Raw genomic sequence first — 24,020 nt, forward strand, 5'->3', positions numbered from 1 at the left:
CCTTTGTTAATGCCAGTCCTATGCTTCAAAGGCCACTAACCCACCTAGAAAACACTGTTTTATGTCACAAATCAATCATCACTTGTGTAAATTGCTGGACTCCCCCCTTCTCATCAGCAAAACGGCGCCAATTATACCTGCTTCACGGGGTTGCAGTAAGAATAAAGAATAATCTAACTGTGGCCTTTTGTCCCTCTTGTGCAAGACTATTTTGTTTTTGCCTATTATCCTAGAGCAACTATCAGTACGTCTACTCCTCACTCTTCAAAAATAGTCTGATATTAAAATATAGGAAAAACCTAAGTAATGCATTTAAGCACCTTGGGCCTTAATAAATGGCAGCTTTCCTCTGTGCTAAAGAAGTATTGGGCCCATACTGCTTTGATATAAAGGCTTCCTTGGTAGACTGCAAAACTTTAAGGTAGTCTTATTTTTTGTCCTCAAATCCTGGGAATATAATAAGTGAATAATAAATGCTCATTGAACAAATGACTGACCATGCCTCCCTGGACTAGAGAACTACCTGAACCTAGTCCCAACTCTGGGCCTTGGGAAACCTACCAAAAATACATCTGAGATCTTGAAATTCTTAGGACAACAAGTATATCTAAAGATGATGAAACCAGAGTTATAAAAGTTTAAATGGGGGATGCCTGGGTGGCTCAGTTGGTTGGATGACTGCCTTCGTCTCGGGTCATGATCCTGAAGTCCCGGGATCGAGACCCGCATCAGGTTCTCAGCTCCATGGGGAGTCTGCTTCTCTCTCTTACCTTCTCCTCGCTCATGCTCTCTTTCACTGTCTCTCTCTCAAATAAATAAATAAAATCTTTAAAAAAAAAAAAGTTTAAATGGCATGCTGATGTGCTCTTGGCTTTTAAGTAGTAGAGCTGGGATTGGAACAAAATTTTCTGATTCTTAGTCCAGTGTTCTATAAAATAGGAAAATGTGCAGCTTTAAAGAAAGTGATAGGCATAATCAGAACTGGGGAAACTGTATAAAGGTCTTGTCTGTGGCTATATTCAGTCTGATGATTTGATTAGATAGATCAGTCAGGATTGTATTCTGAAGCATTTGTTTAAAGTTTCACATTTGCCTATGACCATAGTGAGCTGAACCCTTGCAATATCAGATGGGCTGGACAAGTCACTATATCCTAAAGAAGTGAGGGAGAGAGGCAAAATAGAAGATGTTGTAAAAGAAATAGATCAGCTTTCAGATCATGTTGAAAGAATGGTATCAAGGAGGAATGATAAGTTTCACCATGACTTTCTTCCCCTTCAATATTTTACAATCCTCATATTTACTGACTGGTATACTAATTAATGTTTTGCACTTTAAGGGGGAAGATACTCATTAAGAAAATTGGTGACATGACATATGACCACAGTGTGTATTATATCCTCTATACCTATGGCAATGACATTAAAACCTTTCAACATTGCATTATTATCCTTAAAATAAATTAACCAAATCCAAAAAGTGAAACTATAAAGACATTTCAGAAGAAATTCTCACAGGAGGTTTATGATATATCAATCTGGTAACAAATCTATAATAAATCTATCCCAGAGAGGACAGAGATAGCTAGATACAGATAGAGACGTGACTGATTGATACTTAAAGATGATCTAATCCAACAGCAATCTTATTTTGCAAATGGAGGAAATGAGGTTCACAGAAATGGAATGACTTCTTCGTAGTAACATAGCTAAATTAAAACCGTGAAATTACAACTTCATTATTCTCATTCCAAATGTAGTCTTATAATACACAATAATACTGATTAGTCAAGCTCTGAGAGAATGCATTTTATGGCAACAGTCTATTCTCTAATTATTTTATTTACTCTAGGCTTTAATGTTATTTCAATATGAACAAAATGCTAGTTAGTATTTACCCAAGCTATACTGTCAATCTCATTAACATAATCCCAAACAAATGTAGGAAGGAAATAATTCAATAGGACATTTGATTTTGTGAAAGACCAATAATTGCTGAGTTCACCATTATTTGTGTTAATCTTAAAATTAATTGTCTTTTGGGGGCACCTGGGTGGCTCAGTGGGTTAAAGCCTCTGCCTTTGGCTCAGGTCATGATCCCAGGGTCCTGGGATCAAGCCCTGCGTTGGGCTCTTTGCTCAGCGGAGAGCCTGCTTCCTCCTCTCTCTCTCTGTCTGCCTCTCCGCCTACTTGTGATTTCTGTCTGTCAAATAAATAAATAAAATCTTTAAAAAAAAAAAAAAAGACTAGAACACAGTGAATATTTAAATAGAAAAAAAAATAATTGTCTTTTGTTCTAGGAATGATCCTCACATACAGTACATAGAATTATCAGTTAAATGTCTTTAAGTTAAATGTCTTTACATTTTCCTTTTCTCTACAAAGAAGCGAGTCTAGGAAAGGACAAAAGTTTGCTTGAAAAGGTTGAGCTGGATGGGAAACAAACTGAGGGTTGCTGGAGTTACTGTCCGCTCAGTGGGGGAATGGGGTAACTGGGTGATGGGCATTAAGGAGGGCACTTGCTGTGATGAGCACTGGGTGTTGTATGCAGTTGATGAATCACTAAATTCTACTCCTGAAGTTAATAATACAGTATATGTTAACTAAACTGAATTTAAATAAAAAATTTAAAAAAGAAAAGAAAGGACAGGTTCTAGCTAGGCACTAGGATAGGGCATGGGCTGCTTGAATTGCATTATTATTCTTCATTCACCCAACTCCAAGTTACTACTGATCAAAACAAACTAGTCAGAATGCATCGATTAAGTCAAGCATTTGGTCTGAATAAATATTTTTAGAAAAAATACACAAAAATATTCACTTCAGTGTGTTTGCATATTCTGGTATGTGTCCCCTTCCCCCCGCCATGAGAAAAGCTTTGCAATTTTTTCTGCATTTTTAACTAAACCATTCATTTACAGAGCTGAGAGGTAAGGTGGATTAGTAATTTTTGTGAGACAAAAGATAAACTTTCTATTTGTTGTAGCTTCAGGCATTTCATGTCTTTTCTTCAAAACTAATTTAATGTTGTTTATAATTAATTAATAGCCAACTAAGTATGAATTTCTTGTTTGATAGTAAATGAGAGAATTTTAAATGTTACTTTTCACTTTAAATTGTTCAGAAGAAAGTTGGTTAGAAGTATATGTTTCATCTTTGTCCGTGAATTAAGCAAATATATGATATATAAAGTCATCTGTATATTAAGGCAAATAGACAAGAAAAGCACCCTGCTATGTAGTGAATTTGACTAGTTGATTAGTGATTTTGCTTTTTACTTTTTTTAATTTAATTTAATTTGTGTGTGTGTTCCAAAATTCATTTTACTTTTTTTAATTTAATTTAATTTGTGTGTGTGTGTGTGTGTGTATTCCAATATTCACTGTGCTCCATGCAATACGTGCCCTCCTTAATACTTTTTTTTAAAGATTTCATTTATTTATTTGACAGAGAGAGAGATCATAAGTAGACAGAGAGGCAGGCAGAGAGAAAGAAGGAGAAGCAAGCTCCCTGTTGAGCAGTGAGTCCGATATGGGGCTCAATCCCAGGAACCTGAGATCATGACCTGAGAAGAAGGCAGAGGCTTAACCCACTGAGCCACACAGGAGCCCTTCCTTATTACTTTTTTTTTTTTTTTAAGATTTTATTAGAGAGAAAGAGATCACAAGCAGGAAGACAGGCAAGCAGAGAGAGAAGGAAGCAGGCTCCCCACTGAACAGAGATGCGGAACTTGATCCCAGGACGCTGAGATCATGACCTGAGCTGAAGGCAGAGCCCACTGAGCCACCCAGGCAGCTCACCTCATTACATTTTAAGTTAATTTTAAACAAGTGGAGTCCACTTTACCTATATTCCATCAGAGGTACCTTATTTACTGATCGTGTGTGGCATTCATATTTAGGTGGGAGAAATAGTTGCATTTTAGTTGTTGAATATCTGTGAAAGTGAATAACCTTTTTTATATTTTATTCTAAATCATAAAACAACAAGTGAGAAAATTTAGAAATAGGGTATCTAGCTTAATAACATGTTAATCAAAGTCTATATTTAAGCTTATTAAGTACAATAATGCTAAATTATATTTTCTATTCTCTTAATTCAAAAAATTATTTTTTTAAATATAACACTGATTGAAAAGCTTCAAAACACAAGAAAAATTCATTTCCATAAATTTGTGAGATAGATATATTTATATAGACATATAGATAGATAGAGTCCACACAGCAACCGGAAAACCTTTCCAAAAATGTAAGTTGTGTCACACCACCCTCCTTCATAATACTTACATTTTACTAAGAATAAATCTTTACTCCTCACGCAGTCATTTCAGCCCTGCATGGTCGGGCTGCTGCATGAAATTTACATGAAGCGATATTTCAATCGATTTGTTGCAAAACAGGGCTAAATGTAAGGGGTCAAAATCAGTCTCACACAAAGTAGATGCAGTCTTGTTTCCTTGTAAACTACAAAATTAAGACAGATGTAGGGGCGCTTGGGTGGCTCTGTAGGTTGGGGAACTGCCTTTGGCTCAGGTCATGATCCCGGAGTCCTGGGATCGAGTCCCACATCTGGCTCTCTGCTCACCAGAGAGTCTGTTTCTCCCACTGACCTCTTTCCTCTCATACTCTCTCTCATTCTCTCTCTCTCTCTCTCTCTTGAATACATAAAATATTTTTTAAAAAAGACAGATGTAAAATGTTACGTCCAAAAACCATTATCTGAAGTTCTCTACTTGAGTTAAAAATTCAGAATGTTTCTCTATATGAAGATGATTTAGATCCTCCAAACAGGAGTAAGATCTTTCATCTTACAGTTATAATTTCAAACAATTAATTTCAGACAGTCTATGATTTTAGAGAACCAAGATTTCTCAAGGAGTAAGCAAACAGTCATTCAATAAAGGGAGTTGTTTTCACACATTAAAGCCATCATTTGTCCTTGGGGAAATGTGTTTCCTGATGAGTTTGCAGCTGTATTTATGTGTCCATTATGAATGGCAAGAGAAACATCGGCTGTCCAAGGTTTGATTGTCTCACTTCATATTCAGAAGTCAATTATCTTAGATTAACAATGAACTTTAGTGACCCGTGAGACCCTTCCTGTCCTCTGTTTTGCAATAGCTCTCCTTAAAGCTCCTTTCACATCCTGGTTCCTTAGGCTATAGATCAAGGGGTTGAGCATGGGTGTGATGACAGTGTAGAACACTGCAATGATCTTGCCCCCGGCCCTGGAGGACTTCGACTGCGGTCTCATGTACATGAAAATGGCAGTTCCATAGAATAAGGCCACCACCGTCAGATGGGAGGCACAGGTGGACAGTGCCTTATGCCTCCCGGAGGCTGACTGTATCCTGAGCACTGATAGAAGGATTCGGGCATAGGAAACAACAATGAGGAGAAAAGGGATGAAGACAATGATGATACTGAAGATAAAAACAACCAGCTCAGTAAATGAGGTGTCAGTGCAAGCCAACCTCAAGATGGAAGGGACCTCACAAAAAAAATGGTTCAGGACGTTGGGCCCACAGTAGGGCAAACTCAAGGTGAGGACGTTGATAACCATGGAACTCAGGAAGCTGCTGGACCAAGAAATGGCTGCCAGTTGGACACAGATGTTTTGGTTCATAATGACAGTATAATGGAGAGGATGACAAATGGCTACGTATCTGTCATAAGCCATGACCCCAAGGAGAACACATTCAATCATCCCAAAGGAGAGGGAGAAGTACATCTGAGTAGCACAACTAGAGAACGGGATGGTCTTTTTCCCCATCATGTTGGACAGCATTTGTGGGACATTAGTGGATGTGTAGCAGATATCCAGAAAGGATAAATTAGTGAGGAAGAAGTACATGGGGGTTTGGAGACGAGGTTCTATCTGAATAATAGTGATAATTAAAATATTCCCCACCACTGTTAATAAATAAAAGAACAAGAACATAATAAAAAGAATGAGCTGCACCTTTGGCTGAGATGACAGCCCCAGGAACACAAATTCAGTCACAGTGAAGTTTGTTTTTATCATATTCACTTTTCAGGCCACCTCCCTCCTTCTCACAGAACCATCCCCCTAAAGAAAAACTTCAAATGTCCTGTGTTGATAGCACAGTGTTGGAAACTCAAAACAAATAAGAAAGCAAAGAGACGTCTTGATCTGAAATTACATACATCTTGAGTATCTGAGTTGTTCATAAATGGAAAGTTTTTCTTCTAGTTTTGGAGGGCATATTCTCTTGATGAGATTAAGAATTTCCCATTCAATTACTGATTGAGTTGAGCAGATATTCTTGACTTTTCTCCAAGGGTATGCTTCTTTGCCTGTTCATAATTGGTCCAAAACCTATTCATTCTTCATTCTTCAAAGTTTTACTCATGGCTCACCTCTTTAAAAAGATCCAATTATGTTTTTGCTCCACACCTAATAACAGAGCAGCACGACGTAGAACTTAAGTAAAAAACAGTGAAGGGCATTACTTCATGCACTAACCTAAAAGTAAAGGCAGGAACAGCAGCTTATTCTTTGTATCACTCTGGGGCAAGCGTCTCATGCTTGGACACCCTGATACCCTAAAAAACAAAGACTGCACATACCATCAATAAAACCAGTCATGGGTCACACCAATGACCAGTTCTACCAGCCTCACCATTTCCATACTCTGGGGTCTTGGGTAGTTTCATCATATATAAAGTGGGACTAATTGATAAAATAATGTGAATAAATTTTTGAAGATTACATTAAATAATGTGAATAAAGAATTTAAGACAATGTCTACATGTAGGAAATAATCCACAAATAACAACTATTATTAATAGTTCTACGAATGTGGGTGCCTAGGTGGCTCAGTGGGTTAAGCCTCTGCCTTCGGCTCAGGTCATGATCTCTGGGTCCTGGGATCGAGCCCCATATCGGACTCTCTGTGCAGCAGGAGGCCTGCTTCCCACCCACCCCCTCGCCTGCCTTTCTGCCTAGTTGTGACCTCTCTCTCTGAGTCAAATAAATAAATAAAATCTTTTAAAAAAAGATTTTAAAAAATAAAATATTTTAAAAAATATTTCTACTAATGTACAGCAATGCTACATTTATCTTGAATTCAGTTCTCTAATAAAAACTGTTTCAGAGAAATATTAATAAAAGAGATCCAGAAAACTAAAGTTACCAGGTCTATTCATTGAGAACTCCTTAGCCCTGACCCTGTGCCTACGTACCCTAAATTTATTTATGCACCAAGTTAGCATGTTCCTCTAATGACTTGCAGCCATGAACAGATTAAAAGCAGTGAGAACACAGGTAGGAGGTAAAGAAGAGTCCTACAGGTAGGTACCGTTACAGCAGCCAGAGAAAGATGACAATCATTCATTTGTCCATTTGTTCACCCTTTTTGTGTCTTTCTTTTTCATTCTTTCTTTCAAAAATATCTTGTGATAATCTAATATGTACCAGATGCTGCGTATATGCTGGTAAATACAACAGATACTTTCCACAGTCTCGGAGCTTACATTCCAGTGGAAAGGTGTGACGAAGGAAACAGCCCCAACCCTGAGAGCATGGGAAATCTTATCAGGAAAACATTTAAGAACCAGGTAGTTGTGGGTCATGAAAAAGACTACTTTAGGTAGCACATCCTTTCTCAAACAATATCTATTTCCATGTAGTATCTTTTAAAGGGCTTTCTTATGGGGCGTCAGGGTGGCTCAGTCAGTTAAGTGTCTGCCTTTGGCTCAGGTCATGATCCCAGAGCCCTGGGATGGAGCCCGCTGTTGGGCTACCTGCTCAGTGGGGAGTCTGCTCCTTCTTCCGCTACCCCAGCCCCTGGTACTCATGCATGTGCTCTCTCTCTCTCAAGTAGATATATACAAACTTTAAAAATAAAATAAAATAAAATAGGGCTTTCTTATATTTTGATTTAAATCAGGGCATTTCAAATCAAATAATTTAGTAGACTGATAAAACTAAATTATCTAAAATCTGAAGTCCAGGGGTAAAGGAGGGATGGGTCTGGAAAGAGGAGAGAGAGGTTGGGTTACAGTCCTGTTTTCACCAGGAGCAGCAGGAAAGGAAGCAAGCAAGGAGGTTATACAGCTCCCTTCCAGGCCCTTCAATCAGCAGTAATCAAGTTCTGCTGCAAATAAGAAATGTTTTGGTGATTTTAGGAGTGATTATAATGACAACAAGTGACATCCCCAGTGAGTTTCTCAGTTGACAAGATGGCACACAATCAGATCACACCACTGGTGGTGCAGTACATGGAATCGACCACAGGAGAGAAAGGTGACATGCCTGGGGGCTTTGTGCAATCGTGACATGAACATGGACCAACTGTCCTTCTCTAAGGTGGGGGCAGGATAGCCTCAGAATTGATACACAAGATAAGTGAGATAATACATGTAAAGCACCTAAAACAGAGTTAGACATATATAGTAAGGGCTCAATATATGTTAACTATTATCATTATGATTCATATATGATCCTCATTAGAGGATCTTTAAGTGCACAAATGTGAAATATTTGTATCCTCACCCACTCCCTTATAGGGCAGAGAGACTAAGTCTTTAAGACAGTAAATAACTCATCCTAAATCATTGAATTACTGAATCTATATGCAAACACCTACAACACACATATATATAATATAGCTATATCTACAGTAATAAAGCCACACCAAATGAAATAGTCCTCATCCCCTATGCATGTATGTATGCATAGAATTGTGTTCACATGAAGGAACATAAATATATTGGTTCAACATTTAAACTGTCTCTATATTTTGAAGGCTCAATGAAGAGGACATTCCCTTAGTTCCTCTAAAAGTACAAGTTGCCTTTAAAACATTTTTAGTCGCTTGATGGCTGAAGCCACTGAAAGCGAGTTAGAGCCCACTCAGCTGTCAGTTTCTAGGTTACAAATCTGTTTCTATTCCTATCAGAACACAGAGTTGCAAATCCATTATAAGGATAAGAGGAATAAAGACACTTTATAAATGAATGTATCTCCCATAATATGAAGCAAACTCACCAAATTAAATACAGGTTGAAAAAGTTCTGGATGGTTTGTAATTAATTACCTGTAATTCTACTCGGGCATCTCAACCAAGCAAGCAACACCTAGCAAACTGCACACCCTTTGTGTTACCTCACAAGGCAAAAGCTACTGTTAACTAATTGCCTCTTCCACTCCCCTGCCTGGGACACTCATACTCAAGCATGCATGAAGTCCTCTTGGAAACCCTAATCTAATTCAACCAGACAGAGTTAATCAGAGTCCCTTCTGCTGAATCTTTTCCATCCTTTGAACATACTCAATTTTTGTACTTATATGTGTGTGTGTATTAGTTATGAGTCTGTCTGTCCAATGGCTTTGGGTTTCTAGTGATACTGCCGTATTTGTTTTTCCACTCCCTACCACATAATAAACACCATTAAACATTGATTTAAAAACTCAGGATGCCTGGGTGGCTCAGCTGGTTAAGCCACTGCCTTCAGCTTGGGTCATGATTCCAGGGTCCTGGGATCAAGTCCCACATCAGGCTCCTTGCTTGGTGGGGAGCCTGTTTCTCTGCCTCTGCCTGCCACTCTGCTTGCTTGAGCTCACTGGCTCTCTGAAAAATAAATAAATAAATAAAATCTTTAAAAAAAAATCCTCAAATAAACCTTCCTATTTCCTATTTTTCTTAAGGTTTAAACTCAGATTAAGAAAAAATTCACCCTCATGCTAGCCATAATTCTAGTCAAAGAATATAGTCCAGCAAAATCATTTACTCTCTAATTGCTTCTTTTTTCTAAACAACACTGTTTATGGCTCAGAAAGCCATCTAATTCAGTTTTGGGAAAAGGGTGGGGGGAATGATTAATGTGGCTTGATGTCAAGAAGGTATGATGTGTGCTGACAAACTTTACTCAGCTCAGGTTATTTTTGGCATCATATAGACACTGCATATCAGGCACTTTATGTGTTCACAGAAAAATGACTCCTCTTTCTGTTCTGCAAGTCACAGGAAGAAATCTAAGATACATTTTACACCAAACTAGAGAAGTCTAATGTTCCTTCATAAATTCAGGATTTTCAAAAGCTAAACCTTTAATTGTTGTAATCCAAACCATTTGTACAACTGAATACGCTGTTTTTTCTAACTTGTAGTTAAATTGTTTATTAAGTTTGGTAGATATATTCGATATCTATCAATGATATTGTTGCTCTTTGATAATACCTCCTTTCCTTAGGATAAGTTTGCATGGCACCCTAGCGTAGGGGTGAAAATCAGCTCTGGGAAAGGACAACCTAAATATGAATTATGACTCCGACAGTTCTCTTCTGTGTGACTTGGGTGAGTTTCTAAGCTTTTCTAAGCCTCTTTTATCTCCTAGGTTAAGCAGGAACTGTATTATTATCTCATTCATAAGATTATTTTAGATTATATATTATTTTATATATTAGAAAGTCCATCTAGCAGTTTTAGCATAGTATCTAACACATAGTGAGAACTTAAAAAATTATAGTTCACAATATTATATAAACTCCGGGTTTATCCAATTTACTATAAATAAACTTGTGTTAGAGCAGAAGGACTACAAGACATAATTATATTGGAAGTTACTTCATACATCACTGTAGAAATATTTAGAGCCTACACAACCTCATACAATCCCTACATGTGTATCATAATGTCAAAATCTGTGATGTCTTTTCATTGATTACCAGTTCATCCATCAATGACATTTATTGTTAAAAATTGATCTAAGCACTAAGAATTTTAAAAATTAAGAAAACTAAAGATAACATCATAATCCTGTTTCCTACCTCATTAAAGAAAACCATCAGGAAAACCTACCAGGAAGACTTTTCCTATGAATCCATTACTGAGTTTTGAAAATTATCCTAGGAAAAAAAATGATTTTTTTTTTTGTAAAAACACCACTTACAATGTTTACAAATTGTGCTGTAGATGATAATTTACCAGATGATAATTTGTCAATTAGTTTCACAAAAGCTTTTAAACAAATAAGGCAGATTTGGTTTTGATGCAGCATGAAGAAGGAAGAAAATATAAAAGCAGGGTCCCCTGGAGGCCATGCTCTGAGAGGGGTCCAACTCTGCACACTGGCAAGAATGCCATGACAGTTGGGATGCCTGGGTGCCTCAGATGGTTAAGCATCTGCCTTTGGCTCAGGTCATGATCCTAGGGTCTTGGGATCAAGTCATGCCTCAGGCTCCCTGCTTGGTAGGGGAGTCTGCTTCTCCCTCCCTCCCTGCCTCTCCCCCTACTTGTGCTCTCTCTGTCTCTCTCTTTCTCTCTCAAATGAATAAATAAAATCTTTTTAAAATGCCATGACTGTAAATATCATAACACAAGTTAGCAAATTGTGATGTTCAGTGGAGGCAATTAGAACATCCCTCCAACCCACCTGCAAAATAAGCTTTCTCTATGGGAAAGAAAAAAAAAAAAAAAGAAAGAAAATGGTATTAATTGCTGCATATTATAATTCTCTACTACATGACATTTTTAGGTATACTAGGTATATTTAGGTATATTAGGTATATGCTAATACTAAATTACATCTTTACAACTCCAAAATATAGTTATATCCATTTTAATGATGAGAAAATTGAAGATCAGAGAAGCTATACAGAGTTCTCAGAGTATTTAGCGGAACCATAATTTGTACTTCAAGTCTGCCTAATTCTAAAGTCTTTTATTTAAATAAGTAATAGTTCTATTTTATTACTTTTTTACATCTCAGTAAACAATTGCAATCATAAACACAGAAGATAAAACATACCCTAAGGCCATAAGCAATGTATAGAAATTATACCTGTCCTCACCACAGACTCATGTACACAAAACCCCATAAAAGACAGCTGACATGATATCCATGTGCAAAAACCACAATTCCTTGGAGATAAAAGCAAATCTCTTTTTATGGTAACCCCAGATGAGATAGTGCTGTACCCCAACTCAGTCCTTTTATAGACAAAACATAAAGATAATTAATACATACATAGTGTAATCCCTAAGTCATCTGAGTTTTCTCACTTTAGGACCTTAGCCTGAACTTTAGATTCTTGTGGGATAATGTCCCAGATCAGTAATTAAAACTTAATTATTTATTCTGAGGGATTCCTGGTTGAGGCTTTTGTTGGTTGTTCTTCTCCTTGCCTGCGTGTGGACCTGTATCATGGTTAAAGTGACCCTTCCAAGTGACCGGAGCGTCCTCATCCTTCAGAATTGCCTAATACTGGAAATCATGAACAGGAGTGCATTCATCATAACAGCAAAACCTAAAATGCAGGGTGCAGAGACCAAACATAGTGCCATTCCTGGAATCTACTAGAACTTAGGAATTTCCTGGAATCTACTAGAACTTACTAGAACTCATGTTGCTATTATACTCTCAACTATCCACAGAGCAAATTTGAACCCATCATTCTCCTCTCCCTGATCATAGCAAACCCTGGAACCATCTACTATTGCATAGTAACAAAACGCAAACTTTATAAGGACACAGAATGACCAGCACGGGGACTTCCCAGATGTGACCCCAAACATACCACTTCACTTTCATGAGCCTCAGCTAATTCATCTGTAAAATGGACATAAAAATACCTAGACAACTACATGACTTCCTTGTTATAAAACTAAAGTGAGGAAATGAAGAAAAAGAGAAAGAAAATAAGGACGGAAGAGAGAAAGAGAGGGAAGTAAAAGTTAATATCAGTTAAGTCCTTCAATGCACAAAGAGCCACATACATAATCAATTCATGCCTCCACATAATGATCACTTAATCTGGTAATTCTCAAATCCTGAATGGTTGTAGTTCGGTTTTAATATCAATGCCCAGACTTACCTTGAATCAATTAAATTACAGTTCTTGATGATAGGACTCTGGCATAAGTATTTTTAAAAGCTCCCCAAGTGAGCCCTTAAAGCCTGACTTTCCAATATTTTTTTATGTTTTTTTTTAATTTATTTATTTTCAGCATAATAGTATCATTATTTTTTCACCACACCCAGTGCTCCATGCAATCCGTGCCCTCCGGGGTACCACCACCTGGTACCCCGACCTCCCACCCCACCCCCTGCCACTTCAAACCCCTCAGATTGTTTTTCAGAGTCCATAGTCTCTTGTGATTCACCTCCCCTTCAATTTACCCCAACCCCCTTCTCTCTAACTCCCCATGTCCTCCATGCTTTTTGTTATGCTCCACAAATAAGTGAAATCATATGATAATTGACTCTCTCTGCTTGACTTATTTCACTCAGCATAATCTCTTCCAGTCCCATCCATGTTGCTACAAAAGTTGGATATTTGTCCTTTCTGATGGAGGCATAATACTCCATAGTGTATATGGACTGGAAATACAGTAAAAATACACTTGTGGATCTACCCAAAACAAACCTCAAAATACTCAACCTCTTAGGGAGTCCCATATTGTTACTTCTACATTTTCCCTATTGTATTCCAACATTTGAGCCTCAAATTCTGGGAAACAGAGAGGATGCCACTAGCCTGAAATCCAGAAGGAGCAATCACTTTCCTAGGTTCTGATAATTTGTAAGTGAAACAGAAAACACTCAAAGTTTTCTCACATTCTCAATAATCCCACATTAATACATTAATTGTCTAAGGCCAGGGTCAGCAGAAAGACCTATTAAAAATTCTGGGGGCCTGACCACCCAGTAATTACACTACTAGGGATTTACCCCAAAGATACAAATGTAATGATCTAAAGGGGAACATGCACCCCAGTGTTTGTAGCAGCAGTATCCACAAGAGTCAATGTATGGAAAGAGCCAAGATGTCCGTTGACAGATGAATGAATAAAGAAGATGTGATTCATATATAAAATGGAATATTACTCATCCATAAGAAAGGATGAATATTTATCATTTACATCGATGGAGATGGAACTGGAGGGTATTATGCTAAACAAAGTCAGTCAGTCCGAGAAAGACAACTATCATATGGTTCCATTCATATCTGGAAGAAACAATGCATAGGATCATAGGCGAAGTGATGGAAAACTGAATAGGAAGTCATCAGAGAGGGAAACAAACTGAGAGACTCTTAACTATAGGAAACAAACTGAGGGTTGCTGGAGGGCAGGGAGGGTGGGAGGAATGGGATAGTTGGGTGACGGGCATTAAAGAAGGTACATGATGTAATGGGCACTGTGCTATACACAACTGGTGAATTATTGAGCTCTACATCTGAAGCTAATGATGTACTATAAGTTGGCTAATTGAATTTAAATTAAAAAAATAAAAATAAAAAAATTCTGGAAGTTTTTTGAAGCCATATGGGATCCTACTAATGACATGATGACATAATCATCATACAGAAATCATATAGAAAATCATACAGAATCATATAGAAGTCATATACAAAATCATATAGAAAATAACTATAAAAATAATATAGAAAACCCAAAAGACTCCAATCAAAACTCGTTAGGACTAACAACAACAACAACAAAATTCAGTAGCACTCCAGGATAAAAAATCAATATACAGGGCACGTGGGTGGCTCAGTTGGTTAAGCAACTGCCTTCAGCTCAGGTCATGATCTTGGAGTCCCCAGATCAAGTCCCCCATCAGGCTGCCTGCTCAGGGGGAGTCTGCTTCTTCCTCTGAACTCTCCCCTCTCATGCACTCTCTCTCTATCTCATTTTCTCTTTAACCCTCTTTTCTCAAATAAATTTTTAAAAAATTTAAAAAAATCAATAAACAATCAATTGCATCTCTATACACTAACAATGGGCTATCTGAAAGGGAAATTAAGAAAACAATCCCATTTACTATAGCTTCAAAATGAATAAGATACTTAGGAATAAATTTAACCAAGGAGGTGAGATCTGCACACTAAAAAACAAAACACATTGATGACAGTGAAGAAGACAGTAAATGAAACAATAGCCAGAGTTTATCGTCAGAAAGAATAAGATTGTTAAAACGTCCATACGACTTTAAAAGGCCCATAGTACCCAAAGCAATCTATCAATTCAATGTAATCCTTATCAAAATACCAATGTCATTTTTCTCAGAAATAATAAAAAACGTTTTTAATGCATATGGAACCACAAAAGACCAGAAGTAACCAAAAAATATCTTGAGCAAGAAGAACAAAGTCGGTGGCATCACACTTTCTGATGTGATAATAGATTATAGAATATAGTAATTAAAGATTACGGTACTGGAATAAAAACAGACATATACATGAGCCCAGAATAAACCTACATATACATGATCAACAGATCTTCAACAAAGGTACCAAAAACACACAATGGGGAAAAACAATCTCTTCAGTAGATGTTGAGAAAACTAGATATCATACACAGAAGGGTGAATTGGACTTTTATCACACACCATATACAAACATCAACTCAGAATGGGTTTAAAACTTAAATGTAAGAACTGAAACTGTAAAGCTACTAGAAGAAAATATAGGGAAAGAGGCTCACCAACATTCTCAGTGCAGATTCTTTTCTGCACTCAGTGCCTTCTGGTGGGCATTTGTGATGGAGTGCGAGTATCTTCACTGTCCTTTTCAAGAGTTCCATCTGTGTACCTCTCTCAGACTTCCTTGTCACTAACTTTCCAGTTTTATTCCCCCTGTTCAGAAAGTCAGTCCACTACTTACTGTTCATTAACAGTATAGAGACAAAATTCATTCCACCACTCTTTCTATACTCAGAGAGACACCTGATATTTTGCATGATTTTTTTACACTTTATACCTAAATTTATATCCATAATACTACTGTCCAACTAAGAATCAGTAATTTTTTTTGAGATTTTATTTATTTATTGGAGAAAGAAAGAGCACAAGCTGGGGAGAGTGGGTGCATGGACGTTGGGAGAGGGAGAAAGTAGATTCCTTGCTGAGCAGGGAGCTCAATGCTAGGCTCTCTATCAGGATCCTGGGATCATGACCTGAGCCAAAGGCAGACACTTAATGGACTGAGCCATCGAGGCACCCAAGGAATCAGTGTTTCTTAGAGGATAATTCAGTCACTGTTTTACAGTGAGAAAATAAACAGCATATGCTTGAAATACTCTGTTATGTCTAGAAAACATGGGATTCTACAAATCGTAAGAGGAACAAAAGGTGACAACTTAAAGGGTCCTGTGATGTTCGTATTGTGGCACTCTGGGTATCAAAGAAAAATCATGATAATAACCAAAACAGTATGGTTTTTATTGCAATATGGTGAACCAATGAAAGCTAAGGAGTCCAAGAGTCTCAAAAGAAGAGAAGTATATGTAGAGAATATAAGAAGGTGGTGATAAAAATGAAAGCAAGGGAAATATAACAGGTTATTTCATTTTGACTGGATTTTCAAAGGTAGCAATATTAGTAAATAAGTAGCTCATATAGACAAATACAGAAAATTTTAAATAAATACTGATACATCCATGTTTTACCAAAATAAGCAATAAATAATAAATATAAATAACTGTGTTTTCCAACTAGTGCCAGTTAAATTAAGAGCTGTAAAAAGATTAGAAAGAAATAATCAGTGCTGATTAATACTTTTTAATAATAATCAGTAACAGATATCACACAGAATAACCAAGTTGAGACAAGGTAGTTCTGAAATTCTGAATTAGACAACAGAGCTCAAATGAATAGTTAACCATGCAGACTCAAGCTCTGATTTAACAAATGAAGATTGAGTACACTTACTAATAAAAATAACAAAATTACAATATTAAATTCTTTCTGAATAATTCTCATGTATTAAATTAATATCACAATAATAACATGAAATGGGTTATTTAATGTTGGCTGAGACTTGAAAAAATAACTTTAGAAGGAGATACCACCTTGGGGGAAAAAAAAATTTTTCTGCTTGAAAAGTCATATTGACATTGAAAGCTTAATAATAAGAAAGGAAACCTGACCATGAGACATGTCGTTTCTGTTTTATTTACATAAGGAAAACTTTTTTTTTTTCCAAATAAGAAGCCACTTTCAGCCTAAGAGATATTTTTTGCTCATTTTTATCTTGTAAACTTACCTCAAGTTGAGGAAAGATCTAAATAACTTCATGAAAGATTATAAATAAATATATAAGTAATGTGAGGAATGTAGCACACTGAATCAGACTTCAGGAAGAAATTAATTGATCCTATGGTATTGATGTTAACCACATATTTTATCATCACTGTATTGGGAATGTTTTGTCTTCGGTGAGTAAGCAGTTCAAAAAAATCAATCCTAGTGAGGCTTTAATTATAGTACAAATTCCTAGAGTTCTTGAGGAAACACAGTGAGTTCCGGAATCTTTCCTAGTTGTGCCTATGATGGTAAATTTGGCTCAATCAATCCCTGCATTTCATTCTACTTGGTTTATTATTTTTAGAAACAAATCTCATACATGTTTCCCAGATTCATGCCAATACAGATTGGTAAAATTGTATATATTTCTTAGTATATATTTCCTGTAGGAGAAAGTCTTTGATTTCTTCATCTGCGCTAATGATATTTAACTTTCTCTATGGTATAGTATAGTGAGGTTGGGTGGTGAGAATTGCATGAGCTCATAAGTCAACTTCTTAAGTGTGATCATTAGAAAACTTGTCAAGGAAAAAGCTATTTCCCTCAAGGGATGGAAGTTAGGGACTGACTCATCACACAAGGATTTCTATTTTCGGCTCTGTCCTTATCTGCCAGTATCGCTATCCCACTGCCTTATGGTCCCGGTTCTTTCCTCCATCAATTATTTTAGATTATCACAAAATCTCTGGCAATGTTTAGTATTTACAATTGACCCTCAAAAAATGTAGGGGTTAGGACAACTGACCCACACACAATTCAAAAATCAGCATTTGATTTCTGACTCACCCAAACTTACCTATCAATGGCCTATGGTTGACCAGAGCCTTACTGATAACAGAAATAATAGACTGACACATATTTTGGATGTTCTATGTATTCCATATTGTGTTTTTCCAATAAAGCTAGAGAAAAAAAGGTTATGAGAAAGTCGCGAGAACATACATTTCATTCATAGCATTATTCTGTATCTATTGAAAAACATCCAATGTATGTAGACCCACGCAGTTCAACCATGTGTTGTTCAAGGGTCAATTTCAGGAAGTAGTGCTTCTCTGCAGTCCTCACAATCAAGTCGCAGCTTGGACCTCAACCTTGTCTTTCCTAAAGGACTAACTGAGATGGAAAACTCCTTCAAACCTACAGTTGAGGTTTTCCAAGTGCCCTTCATGTTACCAGTTGAAAACCTCATTTTCAGTTCAGAAGAACCCATGATTTTTCCAACCAATATTATTGTGATCGTGATGAATGCTATAACCAGTTAACTTTTCAGTTCTTTGCTCTTCAAATACACTTCAAGCTGTGACAATACTTGTGACGATTGAAATTTTCATGATGTCATTGCACCCGCGGCTTACTGGTGTTCCATTTCCCTAGCACATCATATATCTGCACATTCCTTAAATATGTGAGCAAACTAATCCCAGGGTTACATTCTAGGCTACTCCTAATATTAATTATTCCATCAGTCAGAGCCCTGTCAAGAAACAGATGGCCCACTCACAATGAAGAGTAATTAATAAAGGGATTATTATAAAGATGTGAAGAGAGTATAGAAAAGCCACAAAGGACAGACCAGTCCTTTGACAGAAGATCTCACTGTACATGTGGGTTGAAGGGAGAAGGGGAAATAGCACTTATCAGAACCCATAAGAGAGAAGGAGAGAGATTTTGTGATGAGAGAAAGGGGTTAAAAGCTGTGACATTGGTCTAGGGATTAATGTGACCTTGGTTGGCTGTGAAGAAACAGAGTCTGGGAGCACATATTCTAAATCGTAATTTTTTTTCTCCTTTTAGTTCCTCCTCCAATGGCCAAACTAACTGAAACAGTTCATACAAGATGGTGTCCTGGATCAGAAAGCAGAATGGCAAAGCATGGCGGTCCACATGGAATGGCAGAAGGTAGATATCTTTGTACCCTACAGAGATATTGTTAACTAAAATTGGATAAGCCTTTTGGTGGGTGTGAAGCCAAAGGACACAACCAAGCCAAAGAGTAGCAAAAGGAAAGATTTTATTCTCAACAAGTAAAGGAGAACACCAGGAATTTTCCCAACGCAGTGTCTTCCTGAACAACAGAGATGGAGAAGATTTAAGCCAAGGGTGGATGCATCTTCAGGAAGGGGTTTGCCCGGTGGAGAATTTAACATGGAATTGGGACAGCTGACAATCTTTTTTTTTTTTAAAGATTTTATTTATTTATTTGACAGACAGAGATCACAAGTAGGCAGAGAGGCAGGCAGAGAAAGAGAGAGGAGGAAGCAGGCTCTCTGCGGAGCAGACAGCCCGATGTGGGGCTTGATCCCAGGACCCTGGGATCATGACTCGAGCCGAAGGCAGAGGCCTTAACCCACTGAGCCACCCAGGCACCCCGGGGCAGCTGACAATCTTAAGGTGACAAGTCCAGGTCAAAGTCACAAGAGCCAGCAAAGGTCAGCATCATCAATTCTCTGTCCCCAGCAACTCCAGCTTCTGAGTGCTCAGAGGGTTTGAGATCCTGCAAAGATAACTCAATACAACAGGGCGATCTTCCCTCTTGAATCAGCACTGGGAGTTTTTCCACTGATTTATGGTCCCAGATATGATTAGATTATTTCCTGGCCTGATAATGACTGTTCTTAAATTCTTTCACAAGATGGCCAGGGACCTAAAACGACTTTCCTCATATCAAGAAAGCTAGGTCTGTCTTTCATTTTCTGGGGAACCTAACTCTTGATGCTTACAAAAACAGTATCTATGTGCTTATCAGTAGGCGATTGTATTTTATGTGGATGGAGAGATGATAGATAGATAGACAATAGATTAGATGATCGAAATAGATAAATTCAGCAAAACTCAATATAGAATGCAAAGGGAAATTACAGTTAAATACACCTATCATTGGGGAATCACAGTCTCTAAACAAAACCTTTCCAAGTCTTTCTTAAATAAGGTTGACCTGATTTTGCCAATGCATAGCTTTGTTTAATTGCCTTGTTTGCTATTCCCCCAAGCTACAAAACCATGAGGAATTCCATGAGTATAAAACACTTGGGATTGTTACAAAATCCTTGGGATTCTAGAAATAGCTGACTTGAAAATTTAAACTAGCTGACAGGATCTACTATTATAGAAGATTCTGGAACTAGCTGACTTGAATATTAGAATGTTGGAATGTGGTCTTGCCATGAATGTTGGTAGGTTGTGGGGTCTGGGTGCTACCAGTGTCATAGAAATTTGGTTTTATCCCAGGAAAACTCAATAGCCTTCTACATTCTGTTATACAGCAGGAAGCCCAAAGCCTCATTTTCAGGTCCTACCCATATATTATAGCAGTTTCTGAGACAGCTGGGAGGAAAAAAAAACACAATGTAGCTTTTTCTCCTATTAGTGGTAAGGGCAATTTGCAGTAAGGGAAGGAACAGAAAATAAAACTATAAAACTGACACACACAAAAATAAGTCTTTGTGATGACCTCAAGAGCTCTGAGGTAGACTATGAGAGCTCTCTAGACTCAGGTTCAAATTAAATCATGAGAAGTGTAATTTCTTTTAAATGTATGTTTGTCCCAGGAGTTGGGAAGACAGAAGACACATTTATTTTTTTGTCTTTATTAAGAAGCTTCATTTTGTTATTCAAATTCAGAAATAACTTATAGTGTATTCTTAGTTTCAGAGGTAAAGTTTCGTGATTCCTCTGTTGCATTTACTACCCAGGGCTCATTACATCGCTTGCCCTCCTTAACACCCATCACCGAGTTACCCCATCTACCTACCCACCTCCCCTCCAGCTACTCTCAATTTTTTTCTGATGATAAAGAGTCTCTTATGGTTTGTCTCAGAAGACATATTTAAAAAGAATGTTAAGACAACAGCTTATCGTCACTGGCAGGTTGCCATAGGCTCTGGATAACATTGGTTTGCAGAGAATTCCTTTCTTAAAGTAACCCTTGAACCTGTGACCTAACATCCATGTTTCAGTCTGCAAGGAAACACAATGGAAATATGTGCACTATTTTGTTGTGCATGTTTGTGTTGTAGATTTGAGTATTTTCAAGATCCACAGAGCTCAGGTTCCCAAAGACACCAATGACCCAAAAACATCCATAGGTATTCTTAAAGCAGTGATACATAAGACAGAGAAATAAAGTCAACAGAAGACAGACAATCAGAGTCATCAAGAGAGGCCAGCGCCCAAAGACAGTACGCTTCAATAGCAGGGAAAAAAACAAAGGAAAAAGGGACTATGTTGTCATCAGTTTTATTGTCTTCACTCTTTTGTGTAATATAAACAATTGTAGACTTCAGGATCATATGACATTAATAACCAAGAAAATATTTAGTTTTCAACATGTAATAGTTGTCAAATACCCACCACACCTCCTTAAAGATACATTGTGTCTAGTAAATATCCCCACAATCTTACAGAACTGTGTTATTTCAGACAAGTGCATGATGACACACATGAGGAAGTTGATTCTCAGGAAGAGTAATTAAGTGTTCAAAGTTGACCTGTTTATAAAGAGCTGGGATCAGACTTCATCTCAGGTCTGTCTGACCCCGAATCTCATGCCGAAGAGTCCATATTGCTTCTCAAAATATACTCTTCTGCAAAATACCTGTATGCAAATGTACATTAGTAATTTAATCTCCACACTGTTGTAAAGTAGGACTGCTGTCATTCTAAAAACAGTCCTAATAAGTTGTAATACTGGCATTCTAACAAGAGTTCCTTGCTTGAAACTATCTAAATTTTAATCTCGAAGGGTAGGGACAAGATGCAAGAAGCTACAGCTTAAGCTCTCTGGCAGGGGAAATTTGTGTTCTTTGAATTAGGGAGCCACTGATATCATATCCATCTGTCATGTGTACAGTCCCCAATACTAGTTTAAAAATATAATATTATCTAATCTTTTTTTAATATATCCTTCAATCTTTACAACAGCCCTATCTAGTAGTTACAATTATTATTCTTGTTTTACAAGGTTTAACATAACTCAGTAACTTGTTAAAGGTTTTCCAACAGCTGTAAGCACTGAGGTCAAACTTGAATCCTTGTCCTCAGCATGAAGGCCCAGTGCTTCTACGCTTTGACTACCCTCCAATCCTGGCCACTTGCCAGTTCAAAGATGGATCCTCATGGCTCTTCAACATGAAAGAATTTGCTGTTCAAATGGAACAATTCACAAATATACTCTATTTTGAAATCCAATTAGTGCGTGTATTTCAGTGGTCACACTGTATTCTTTGACGATTTGCCCTTAGTTTTTCTTGTGCATGCCTGTGACTAGCACAGAAAACTCAGATTTCTGTTACTGCAAGTAATGTGGAATAACAAAGATGTCTTGCCAGTGCCATCATTCAGCAGACCAGAATGTGAATTTAATTGACCAGCCTCTGGAGAATTAGGGCAGTCCATCTATTCATCCATTCAACAATTATTATTCATGCTTACTCTGGCAGATACTGTTTTGAGCACTGGCATCAAGCAGTGAACAAAACAAGTCATAGAGCATGCCCTTCTTGTGTTCACATGCTAGTGGGAGAAGACAGAAAATAAAATAATAGATCATATGGTAACCCAGGTTGTAAGTTCTCTGGAGAATAAAGCAAGGTAGGGGATAGAAAGTGCTATGGGAGTGAACAGGGTTCAATTTTGAAGAGGGTGATCAGGTAAGACCTTTCTGAGAAGGTGATATAGTTTGAACAACTAGAGGAGATAAAAGAATATTCTAAGCAGAATGAATAACAAGGGCTAATACCTCACAAGTGAACACTCTTTGGGCTATAAATGAAGTGAGTGTGTGTATGTGTGTGTGCAAATTTCATGTGGAGACATGTAAGCATCCCTAGCCAAAAGGTCCCCTGCAGGAAAAATATCCCACTGCACTGTCAAGCTCTCCCTTCTCCACCTATGACGCCTCTGCTTGGGTACCAACCATCTTTACGGGTGGGGGGACTAGGTATGACAGGGAATGAGGTTCAGGAAGTCAAGAGTCTTTTGCCCCTTCTCTACAAGATATGACTAACAGCAAAAATGCCTAAAAAGATGGAGGAGTTTTGTCACGGAGGGAGAATGATTAGAAGAAACTTGTCGTGGTAGAAAGAACACAGAATGTAGAGCCAGAGGCACTAACTTTAGACTGAATCATGCCCACTGTTTTGTTTTTTAAGCCCCATTCATGACTTCCATCTTTAGATGGCTTGCCTTCTCATTTTTCTGAGTTTTAATTATGAGTGGAGTGTCTATGTATTCATCATTTAGACATGGGGCACATACAAATTAAGGCAGTGCTAATCACCTCCCTAACACTACCAGAATTTTTGCCATAGTCCCTGACATTTCAACCATTTTCTTAAATTATTTATTTATTTTAGAAAGAAACACACACACACACACACACACACACACACACACACACACACACGAGAGTAGTGGGAGGGGCAAGGGGAGAGAGAGAGAATCTAAGCAGACTCCACAGGGAGCACAGAGATGACTTTGGGCTCAATCTCGTTACCTTGAGATAATGACTAAGCTGAAACCAAGAGTCAGGCACTTAACCAACTATGCCACCCAGGCACCCTTCCAGCACTTTAATATTGGTCTAGGTTAAGCCATTAACTTTGAAAATATTCTGACTCTGACTTCAAATGTCCTGCATGATCTCATGTACCATCATTCCAATGAAGACACACTATATTCCACACTGAGAGTGACAGACTTCAGATGGATTTTCCCCACCCATTTCTTCTCTTGCCTCTATGCCTTGTTGGTTATAGTTTTATTGTTGTTGTTGTTGTTGTTGTTGTTGTATTTTTCTTTGCCAGAAATTAATTCCTCACATGTGGTAACTCTCTGTGCCTCTTCATGCAGGATAACTATTTCTCCCTTCTGTGTAAAACCTCCCATAACACACACACAACCCTTCCCTCATTGCCCCTAGCAAGTTCTCCACTCACCTTCCCCCCACCATTAGGGAAGGCAGATAATT

At 37.6% G+C, this 24,020-nt stretch overlaps 1 protein-coding gene across 1 annotated transcript; it reads right to left on the reverse strand.

Annotated features, from left to right (window-relative positions):
• Nucleotides 1-5,063: 5,063 nt before the first annotated feature.
• Nucleotides 5,064-6,023, reverse strand: LOC116599944 (olfactory receptor 2G3-like). Its single transcript, XM_032359879.1, has one exon. The coding sequence runs from the start codon at nucleotides 6,021-6,023 to the stop codon at nucleotides 5,064-5,066; it is 960 nt and encodes a 319-aa protein (XP_032215770.1).
• Nucleotides 6,024-24,020: the final 17,997 nt, after the last annotated feature.

Source organism: Mustela erminea, chromosome 9 (assembly GCF_009829155.1).
Source record: "Mustela erminea isolate mMusErm1 chromosome 9, mMusErm1.Pri, whole genome shotgun sequence".
In the NCBI taxonomy this organism is placed as follows: Eukaryota; Metazoa; Chordata; class Mammalia; order Carnivora; family Mustelidae; genus Mustela; species Mustela erminea.